Source organism: Phodopus roborovskii, unplaced genomic scaffold (genome assembly GCF_943737965.1).
Source record: "Phodopus roborovskii unplaced genomic scaffold, PHOROB, whole genome shotgun sequence".
In the NCBI taxonomy this organism is placed as follows: Eukaryota; Metazoa; Chordata; class Mammalia; order Rodentia; family Cricetidae; genus Phodopus; species Phodopus roborovskii.
The window spans coordinates 614,297-625,377 of NW_026126517.1; the positions used below are offsets into that span (position 1 = coordinate 614,297).

Consider the following 11,081-nt stretch of genomic DNA (forward strand, 5'->3'; position numbering starts at 1 on the left):
CCAATTCCCCAGACTATTCAAAGACTTGGGATGGAGAGCAGCCTCATCTCACCTGCTAAAACATACCTTTGAAAGAAACATGGAGGCCCTGGGCCTAATGAGTCACTGTGAGGAGCAAAACAGCCTCCCAACAGCCCCAGGGAAAAGGTCAAGGCTGGCTCCTGTGTTCCCAGAAGTCACTGAGTGCAATTCCAGCTCAGGCAGAGCTAAGAGTTGGGGGTGGGAGCATGGAATAGAGAAATGGGGAAGGCTAAGGTGTCTTGGCAGTTGATAATTTCCCTTACTCCATCTGCTTCAGGCCAAGGACACTAATAGGAAGAAATGGTTGTCTATAATCCACACACACACACAACTAATAACCACCAGCAGCAAGAGAAATTGAACTGTTTATTAGCCCAGATCTGGGTCTCCAGCACAAGTAGGGTATCTGGGAAGCTATATGAGAGGAGATACACCTCCAACTGGCTCCTTGCATCCCAAATTTTCCCTTCCTCCACCTTTTCTTTCACAAACCTGAGGCAAAGGTTTCTATGTGTGGAAGAGATGAACCAGCGATTCCCAAGGGGTCTATGCATGGCCAGAGCCCACCCCTATATATCTCTCTGGCAGTTTCAACAGGGATGTGAACACAAGCAGTCCGACAACACCCACACTGGGATATGTCACACACGGGCACACAGACATATATAAATACATTTTGTACCGCATTGGACTTTCTATTTCACCACAGGATTTAGCAAAGTCCTTCAAGGGAAGGTTACATATGAGTACCCAGGAATATCCTTGGCCACCTCACATCTCTGTTAACTATGTTATTCATGATAACTTGCAAAACAGGTGTTGGTGGTGAACCCCTGTGATACCAACATCCAGGAAGTAGAGGCAGGAGAATCAGAAGTCCAAAGCCAGCCTTGGCTACATAGTGAGTTGGAGGTCAGGCTGGGCTACAGAAGACCCTGTCACAATTTTTAAAAACAACAAAGACAATTTGCAAGGCTGCCGTGCCTTAGAGGACCTGGTACCTGGGGTAAGATGAAGGTGGGAATAGTTTGTGAGGAGGGAGGCTGGATTTGGGAATGGGAGTTCCAGGAATGACCAATATCTCCCCGAGAGTTTTCTCCTGAGGAAGACCAAAGCCTCCTTAGCATCTGCCCCACATTGATTTCCCCAGCCCTCAATTGATTCCTCTGTACTCTCCAATAGAGCAAGTAGCCAATGAGGTCTGAGGATGAAGACTAGGATCCTAGGCTCCTCCTCCCTGTACCCACACAGGTTTCCTTTCCCAGAACATGAAAGGAAAGGGAAGAAGTAACTGAGTTGGTGAAATTGGGGAAGCTGTGGATTTAGGCCTCAGACAGACAGGGAGGAAGCCTTGGGTCCCCTGAGGACAGTGTTTCCACTATGGAAGTCTATGGAAGGTGGCAGGAGATGGGTATGATGGTACACAGCTTTTAAATCTCAGCATTTAGAAGGAAGAGACAGGCGACCTCTGTGAGCTCCTGGCCAGGCTGGTCTGCATAGCAAGTTCTAGGGCAGCCAGGGCAACATAGAGAGGTCCTGTCTTAAAAGCAGCAGGCAGGGAGCCAGGTGGCTGGAAGGTAGGATAGGATACTGACACCCTTTGTACCAAATGGCAAATGCTCTAGCCCTAAGCTCCAGCCTGCTGTGTCCCTGGACCCTTAACAGTCCCCACAGTTATGGTACTACAATCTGTTTAGTCAGTGTCTACATTGGCCAACTGACCTATGAGTTATGGTCAGTTCTACTAGGCCTGTGGCACTCCCCACAGAGCTCTCCCCACAGAGCTCTCTCTGTGGCTTGGTTGTCTGTCAGTTCACCCCTTCCTTTCAGACCACTGTGTTGCCCTCCAGAAATGTGGGTGATGTAGGCATATGCAAACCCCTCTCCAGTGAACTGGAGCTGCGGAGGGGCAGGAGCCGGTGACCCGGAGTCCCACCTCTACGGCCTGTCACTCTGTTTCCCTGCCGCCAGCACTGTAGGGGCCTCAGCACCTCCCTCCGAAGGTCCCGGCTACACCATGTATAGATGACAGGGTTGAGCAGTGAGTTAAGGGTGGCAAAGGCAAAAAAATAATGGGCTTTGTAGAGGACAGGACATGCCCGGACAGGACAGGTAGAGTCTAAGAGAAGGATGCTAAAAGCTGGGAGCCAGCAAATGATGAAAACACCCAGTACAATGGTAACTGTCTTGAGCAGGGCCAGTGTCTGAGGACCAGCAATATCCGCATGGCTGGAACGGACTACAAAGTAGATTCGAACATACAATGCCACGATAGCCAATAAGATGACAGAAAAGATGGTGACCACGCAAAGCACATAGTACTTGGCATAGAGGGGCAGGACAGTGGAACAGGCTTCCAGATGGTCCAGACAATTCCAGCCCAGGATGGGCAAGCCACCCAGAACCAGTGACAACAGCCAAGAGGCCCCAATGAGCATCAACATTCGACAGCTCTTGTCACTGCCATAAAGCTTGACCTTGGCGATGGCGACATGTCTCTCAATGGCAATAGCCAGGAGGCTGAAGACCGAGGCAGAGAGAGTGATGAAGGCTGAACCCTCTCGGGCAAACCACTGCAAAGGTGTCAGTGACAGAGTGACAGGCCCTGAGAGCAAGGTGTTGGCCACGAAGGCCACACCTGCCAGCAGGTCGGAGGCAGCCAGGTTGCCAAGGAACAGGTACATTGCTGAGTGGAACTTGCTGTTCCTTGCCACAGCGATTAACACCAGAAGGTTCTCCACCACAATGGCACAGCATAGGAGGATGATGAAGGCCGAGGCCACCTTGCGGGAGAGCGTCTCCTGCATGTCCAGCGTCTCCTTGGTGTAATTGTAGTGTTCCAGGACCTTCTCAGGATTGAGGTACTCTGAATATAAGCCACCCATGGTGGGGCTCAGTGGCCAGCTGGGGCCATGGGGATGAGAACTGCAGAGAAAAGGGACAACAGATTAGACCTGTGGCTTTCCAGGAACTCTACAGTGAGGTTATACTATAGAGGTTTAGGATGCGTGCATAGAGGAATCAATTCAGATTTCTTTCTTTTTTCTGTTTTTTTTTTTTTTTTTTTTTTTTTTCATGACAGGATTTCTCTGTGTAGCCCTAGCTCTCCTGGTACAGGTCAGCCTCCAACTCAGAGATTCTCCTATCTCTGCCTTCCAAGTGCTGGGATGGGATTAAACATGTGCCACCATTTATGACCTGAAATCATTTTCATACAAAAACATTATATGGACTGAACAGGTTGTGTTTATATATTTAGAAATATACATATATGTATATATGCATTTTATATACATATATACATATACATACATACATATATACATACATACATATATATATATAGAGAGAATTAAAGAAATAGAGGCCATGAATTTGAGAGAGAAGGAGGGGACTGCTAGCCTGGGCTGTATTACAAGATCCTATCTCAAGAAAAAAGAAAGGATCAGACAGAAGATTCTTGGGACTCCTAGAAACCTCACCTGCCTTCCATAGAGCAAGTCCAAGGTAGGGCTTGGACAGCTTGTCAGTTCTGTCCTACACACAGGCACCTCAGGCTTCATGCCACCTGCTGACCTGGGTAAGTGAGATTCTTAGTACCCGCAGCACCAACCCCTGATCATTACCACCCACTGCCTGATTCCTGGCTGGGTCTAAGCCTTGCGGCCATGGGCACACCCAAAGATAAGGACTTGGGGAGACACCAGGACGGCCCTGAGGTCCAAGCTTCCCAGAGCTGCATTATCTTGAAGGACATAGACCTTGGTAGCAAGTCAGAGTTTATCTGTTCCTACTCCAAGTCTGACTTTCAGACTGACCTGCTGAAGGCTCAGACTCTTGACCTCAACATATTCATTTGTACAATGGGTACCAAAAAGATCCCTTCATAAGGGATGAGAAAATCCTTTTCAAGGATGTGTGAAACCTGGATGGTGATATGTACCTGTAATCACAGCACCCCAGGGGCTGAAGTGGGATGACAGCTTGAGCCCAAGAGTGACAACCAGCCTCAGTGAGAACAAGAACAAAGGGATCATGTGAGATGGGTAGATGGGTAAAAGCACTTACTGAGCAAGCCTGACACCCTGAATTGGAGTCCCCAAAGCCACAGTAAAAGAAGAGAACTGAGTCCCAAATATTAACCTGTGACCTCCATGTTGGGTGCCAGTGGCATGGGTGTGCCCACACTCACATATACACTATGCTCCCCACAATAATAAACTTTAAAAAGAAAAGGCAAGAAGGGGAAGGAAGGAAAGAGAAAAGAAGGAAAAAGTTTCACAGATTGCCTTCTAATTGTGAAGACCAGAGTTTGATTGCCACATAAAATAAGACCAGTAGCATGCGGGAATCTGAGACAGGTGGATCCCCCTGGAAGCTCAAAGAGAAAGAATTAAAAAGAAAAGAAAAAGATACACACATAGCCTGAAGAGATGGCTTAGTAGTAGGTAGAGTGCTTGCCTTGCAAGGATGAGGACCAGAGTCCAATCCCTAACACCCACATAAAAAAGCCAAGGGCGATGGCTCAAACTTGTAACCCCAGCACTGGGCAAACAGACAGGAGGATCCCCAGGCCCGCTGGTCGTTCAGCCTAATCTACCTGGAGAGTTTCAGGCCATTGAGAGATCCTGTCTCAAAAACAAAGCAAAACAGGGTGGGATGTAATCTGAGGGGCAATAGGTGAACTCGTCCTATGTCTCCCACACATGTGTGCATACACATGCACATGTACCAACACACACAACACATACAGAGAGCATAGGAAATGTCCAACAAGTATTAACTAATGTCTTCAGTGTCCCCTTCCACAGCACACACAAGCTTTGGGGCTACCTCCACTCACTCTGGAAAAGGATGCTGATTTAGCCATTTAAAAACAAACAAACAAACCACTCCAACAGCCGTTTTCCATTCCCACCATCTCACACTACCCAAGGACACTAGGTCCCAGGTGGGTGGGCAGGGTGCTGGCACCCCCTCCAGGGCCAGGATGCAATCCAGATGTGTCAAGCACCTGGGACAAACATGGTAGAGCCCTTGTCACATCCAATGTGGGCAAGTCTGGGGGTGGGAATGGAGAGAATGAAGAGGGAATGGAGAGATTGAAGAAGTCACCAGTGACCTGGTCTTGGAGGTCCTGGCTAATAAGATGAGGCAACTGCTAAAATCATGTGAGCTGCGAAGGGCCCCCTGGAGCAATCTGTGCAGAAGGGTTGGGAGGGGGGGTTAGAAATTTGTTTCCATGAAAAGTCTGAATCACCCACCCCTCCTTTGCAAGGAAAACTGAGCATCCCTGGGAAGGGATGGGGAGGGGACCTGTGTGGGCAGAGAACATGAGATGCTGAGCACACCATGGCCAGCTAGAGTAGGAGGGGGCTGGGGCAATGCACAGAGTATGCTCCCGTCCTTGGTTACAGGGAGGGGCCACATGCTAAGAACTCTCCCAAGCCTGGGCTTGGAAAGAGGCCTGACAAGGGCCACGTGTTTCCCAGAAAGAGCACAGTTCCAGAAGCTGGCTGGAAGAGCCGGTTCCTGGTGAGTACTGAGAATGATGGGGGTCTTCCGGGGTCGCCCAGCCATCTCCTTTGCCAGATGCCCCCTCGGTAGGACACTCTGGCCTTTGACGGGGGTGGGGGATCGAGGAGGTGTTACAGACACAGCTGCTCCCCACCCCCTAGGCAAGGGGACATCCGTCCTACTTTGTGAACAGAGAAGAGCTTGTACGTGTCCTCCGGGACAGTTGCCCCACCCATATCCTCACACAGAGGCCCCTTGTTTCCCCAGCCTGGACAGAGCCCCCGGGCGCACCAATGCCCTCAGCTTGTTGCAGCCGGTCTCAGACCAGCTTGGCCCAGGACACACAGACAGGTCTTCAGGCCGAAGCAGCCTGGAGCCTGATTGGCTCATTTTCAATCCTCCAGGGTGCATCCTCGGCATCCGATTGGTCCAGCTGGGGGCGCTCTGAGAAGAATCTTACAGCGGCTCCCTTTTGAAAGCTGCTGGGACTTCTCTCTTCAGGAGCTGTGTGATTGTCCCTGTGGGGCTATTTGAACCACAGTCTGACCACTGGGTCACCCTTCCTCAGACACCTCAGTTCTGCCTTGATCGTCTGGGCCCCATATTTGAGAATCAACCCCCCCCCACAACTGCAAGCCTAGTAGGCATGAAGCCCAGGGTGTGTCCCTTAGGATCCCTCTGAGACTCCCAAGGATAGCCACCACCCCTTCTCCAGTGTCTGGTGGTGTAGAAAAGAAAGAATTACGGCCGTTTCCTGCAGAAATAAACGTGACCAGCCCCGCCAGAGCACCCCAGGGACTGACCAGAAAATCTGTCTTCCCAGAGGCGAAAGAGGGAGTGAGCGCTAGATTCACAGTTGTGCAGAAGCTAAAACTCTGCACACGGGCATATGTGCGCGCGCAGCCATACACAGTCCAGTAAAGAGGGGAAACTAGGGTCCAGGCTGTCTCCCCAGTCTCTTCTTCCCTTCTTGAACCTTCCTAACCAAAGAGCTTAAGCGGTTTAAGGACTCCCTGAAAGAGGAAGCTAGGCCCAAGGGCTAGTGCCTTGGAGGAAGAGTCTCTCCAGGCAGATAGAAGTTGGCCTGGCCTCCTCCTCTCTTTGTCCAGACTTCAAGATCTGGTTAAACCTTGAGTCTCTTCTCATGTCACCCTCCACCACAGTGGTCCAGGCTGCCTGGGGGGGGGGGGGTAGGGGAAGTTGCCACTAAACCCTGAACTGAAAACGAGCTTGACCAGGTAGTTCACACCTATAATCCCAGCTGCATAGGAAGCTAAGGAAGATGGAGAGTTCAAGACCAGCCTGGGCTACATAATGAGTTTAAAGTTAACTTGAGTAGCATAGGCAGACCTTGACTCAAGTAGAAATTAAAAGGGTGGGCTGGGAGATGTTGAGATGGTTCTTTGGCTAAAGGCACTTGCTACCAAGCTTGAAGACTTGATCTAGTCCCAGAGCCCACGTAGTGGGGAAAAGGACTGTCTCCCAAGTTATCTTCTGGCCTCCACACTCATGCCATGAACCAGACATGCCCATATAGACACAGCCACAAAATAAATAAATGTAACCTTTAAAATGTAAATATGGCCCGGCAGTGGTGGTACACACCTTTAATCCTAGCACTCTGGAGGCAGAGGCAGGAGGACCTCTATAAGTTTGAGACCAGCCTGGTCTACAAGAGCTAGTTCCAGGACAGGCTTCAAAACTACAGAGAAACCCTGTCTTGAAAAAACGAAAAGAAAGAAAGAAAGAAAGAACGAAAGAAAGAAAGGAAAGGAAATATATTAAAAAGCCCAGTGTGGCAGGGCACTTTTAATGGCAGGATTTGGGAGAAAGAGGTAGGTGGATCTCTGTGAATTTGAGGCAAGCATGATCTACAGAGTGAGTTTCAGGATAGCCACTGCTACATAGTGAGATTCTGTTTATAAATAAATAAAATTAAGAATGGGAGCTCTGTGTAGCTCGGGGGCACAACATTATTTTGAACCCCTGGGTTCCCAGGATGCAGAACACAAGTGAGAGGCTTGAGAGGGAAGGCAGACATCAGACAGGACTGCCTGGCTAAAGATTAGCAGAGAGGAAGGCTGGAGGAAGACCCAGTGGCTTAGTGGCTCTGCTCCTGTCCCACCCCTTCCAGAGCTCATCCTCCCCAGCTCTATCCTGCACTCACTCACCTTTTCTCTCTTTCGGTTACAGTGTGACTGTAGCCCCTCCCACGCTGCTGCTGCCCACCAGGCCTTCAGGGGAGAACTTAATCTTCACTCCCCACCCCCAATCTTACTGCTCCCTAGAACTTCAATGGATACCCCTCACTAACCTCCTAAGGACCATTTGAATCTCGACCTCAGGGCCTTCCCTATATCCTACAGCCACTCCCCCACCCCACCCCACCCCACCCCACTTCCCCCCATACAAACGTGTTTTCTGGCAGATGATATCATCTTTGGATTTCATTTGAATGTCACTTTCAAGGTCTTCAGAAATTACCTTCTTTTTGTTTTTGAGACAGGGTATTACTGTGTATCCTAGACTGATCAGGAACTCTATGTAGATCAGGCTGGCCTTGAACTCACAAGAATCCTCCTGCCTCAGTCTCCAGAGTGCTGGGGTTAAAGGCATAGGGCATCGTGTCCAGCCCATCCCTGAATTCTTTCTATCAGAGCATCTAGCTTTACCATCAGAAATTATCTTGTTTTCCACCGTACCCCATGAGGCCAGCTATCAAGTTCAAGCTCAGCCTCTCGCGCCTAACGCAAAGGAGGCAGACACAGAATGAATGAAAGGGCCCTAAATGAAGGGCTCCCAGGCGGAGCTTGGGGACATCTCAGTTCCCCTAGCAGCACCCCAACTCAGCCACTAGGCGAAGCCAGGCGACGACGGTAAGACCCGCCCGGCCCAGGCAGCACTCTTCGGCTCCTTATCAGGCGGAGGAATGCGCGGTATCCACACTCTCTCGCTCTGGGGCGGCGCCATCTCTCTCTCGAGATCCTGACACGCGCGCAGGATGGCCCCCTCCCCGTACCAGGCAATAGGGGAAGGCGACATCTCTACATCACATCAGAGAGCCCCCACACCTAGATTCCCCAGGCACTGGGGAGAGGGGAAGACCCAAGATGCATCCCCCCTCCCCCAACCCCCTACAGTGATGCTCCCATGTCCCGCCACAGGGGACCGTGGGCTCAGAGAGTGTCGCCTTAGGCATCTAACAAGAATACAGACGAGGGTAAGCAGGGGAGGTGGAAATCCCCGGGTGAGTCAACCCGTGCCAGAGAAGGGGGCAAGTCCCAACGCAGTGTAGCCCGCGACAATGTGGACTCCACGCCACGCGTGCCTTCCTTCGCCCCTACGCCCCATCCCTGGGCTAGGATAGGAAGAGGAGGCATCTGTACTATACAGTACTGTTCCTCTCCTTCTGAAACAAAACCGGAGGAGAGGGCCAACTTAGAGAAACTGAGGCAATAAATAAATAAATAAATAAATAAATAAATAAATACTAGCCTCACAGGCGGTGTGGGGCGATGGCCTTCCCTGGGGACCCCGCCCATGAACTCCGAGCGTCCGCCGCTCCTACGTAGCACCTTTCCTCCTACTTCAAGCCAGAAACTGGGAAGGGATGCTGTACCTCTCCCCAACAATCCCACTGCCCCAAACCTTGCTTCCTGAGAAACCCCATCCTGTCTTGCAAAGTCGCCAACCCAAAGCGCTTGGATTCCGCCTTTCTCTTCAGCACCAACTTCCTGCCCCGAGGAAGGCGGGGAGCTCTGTCTGGGGGTGCGCCACTGAGTAGGTGGGAAACTGCCTGGAGTGGTGGACACGAGTGCAGGGGGGGGGGGTGATCGGTCCCTTCCGTACAGCAGAGCCTGGAGCAGCGCATGCTAAGCCTGTATGAGCTCCTGACCCTGGGCTGGAGCTCCCAACTCGTATCCCCGCAGTCTCAGCGGGCCGCCCAGATCGGAACCTCCCCTTGGCCCCGCGCGCTCACCTGGCTAGGCCGGCCGGGGTCCCTGCCCTGGCCTGAGTGGCCTTGGCGTCTGCGCCCCGGGACAGCCAGTGACTGGGTTTGGAGGCTGCTAGCTAGGCTCGGTCTACGTCCCGGAGTTGGGGACCCAGGACAAGAGGGAGGCGGGCAGAGCCGCCGCCTCCGGCCCCCACTCCCTATTCGCCCCGCCCTTCTCTCCTCCTCTTTCCGGCGGCGACTTGCAATGAATTCCAGATGTGGTCCGCCAGTCAGCCAGGGCGCGCGCTGGAGAAGTGGAGGGCCCCTTTGTCCGCACCCCCCTCCTGTCCTGCCCCTCCCAGTCCCCACCGTGAGAACCGCCGTCTCATGATGTCACGGCAGCGTGACGTCACACCTTTCCTAACCCTAGACCTGACACAACTGTGTTCCTTTTGGAAGACAATGAAGGCCTTGCTCCAGGCTCGTGCCTGGGACCTGGAAACGGAGGAAATAGTGCTTACCTACTACGAGAAGACTTGGCAATTCAGGATTAAGCACCTACTATGTGTTCCTTCAAGAAACAAATTCCTACTTTGTGCCACGCCCAGCCCCCAAAACAGAACTGGTTGTGGTGGCACATGCACCTACACCTAGGACCTGGGATTTAGGGGGATCAGGAAATTCAGACTTGCTAGGACAGGCTGGGCAAGTGAGACCCTTTCTGGAGAGCAACAGGTTGAGATATGGATCTGGGTGGTAGAGTGCTTGCCTAGCTCACACAAAGCCCTGGGTTCCAGCCTCAGCACCACATAAGCAGGGCATGGCGGTTTGGGCCTCTAATCTCAGCACTTAGGAAGTAGAAGTAGGTTTGTTCTGAAGTTTGACTATATGATCCTGTTGTCTCCTTCCCTCTAAATAACGCTGAGTGAAAAAAATTCCAAAATTAAGAGTAACAGCAGATCAGCTACATGGCTCACTAAGCAGGGGAAAGTAATTGCCTGGAAGCCTGACCTGAGTTCAGTCCCTAGCAAAGTTGTCCTCTGACCTCCACATGACACCATGCATTGCTGCACCTGCATTTATACACAAAAACATGTACAATAATAATAAATGATTTTTTAAAAACAGTAACAGGCTAACTGACTTAGTGGAGGCCATTCTATATGGAGAGATACCTTGCTCAGCCTAGGGTTGAAGAGTCCTGCCTCAATGAAATGATGGGAGAGACTTAGTAGACTTTCTAGGGGAGGACTTACCCTCACTGAGGAGGAGATGGGAGGGGAGGGAGTGAGGGAGTCAGAGCACAGGAGGGAGGGGGAACTGGGATTGGAATGTAAAAAATAAATTAATGAAAAAAGAAAAAACCAATAGGTCTGAAAGTCTGAGTTTGATGTCTGGGTCCCACACAGTAGAAAGTGAGAACCAATTCCTACAAGTTGTCCTCTGACTTCCAAGGCCAGCTGCGACACCTGCACACACACACACACACACACACACACAATAAAGTTAAAAGTAATAATTTTTTGGGAGGGGTTTCTCTGTATTGTTTTGGAGCCTGTCCTGGCACAAACTCTGTAGACTAGTCTGGCCTCAAACTCACAGAGATCCA

At 51.1% G+C, this 11,081-nt stretch overlaps 1 protein-coding gene across 2 annotated transcripts; it reads right to left on the reverse strand.

Moving 5' to 3' along the window:
* Positions 1 to 373: 373 nt before the first annotated feature.
* On the reverse strand, positions 374 to 9,758 carry S1pr2 (sphingosine-1-phosphate receptor 2). 2 transcript variants are annotated; one of them, XM_051196749.1, is made up of 3 exons: positions 9,518 to 9,758; positions 3,504 to 3,597; positions 374 to 2,946 (listed from the first exon to the last, which is right to left on the reverse strand). In XM_051196749.1, exons 2-3 carry the CDS (start codon positions 3,512 to 3,514, stop codon positions 1,848 to 1,850), a joined length of 1,110 nt encoding a protein of 369 aa, XP_051052706.1. In that variant the 5' UTR covers positions 3,515 to 3,597; positions 9,518 to 9,758; the 3' UTR covers positions 374 to 1,847. The 2 variants fall into 2 exon arrangements, with proteins under 2 accessions (XP_051052706.1, XP_051052707.1); XM_051196750.1 differs by lacking the exon at positions 3,504 to 3,597 and having other exon boundaries at positions 9,518 to 9,754.
* Between the last annotated feature and the right edge of the window lie 1,323 nt (positions 9,759 to 11,081).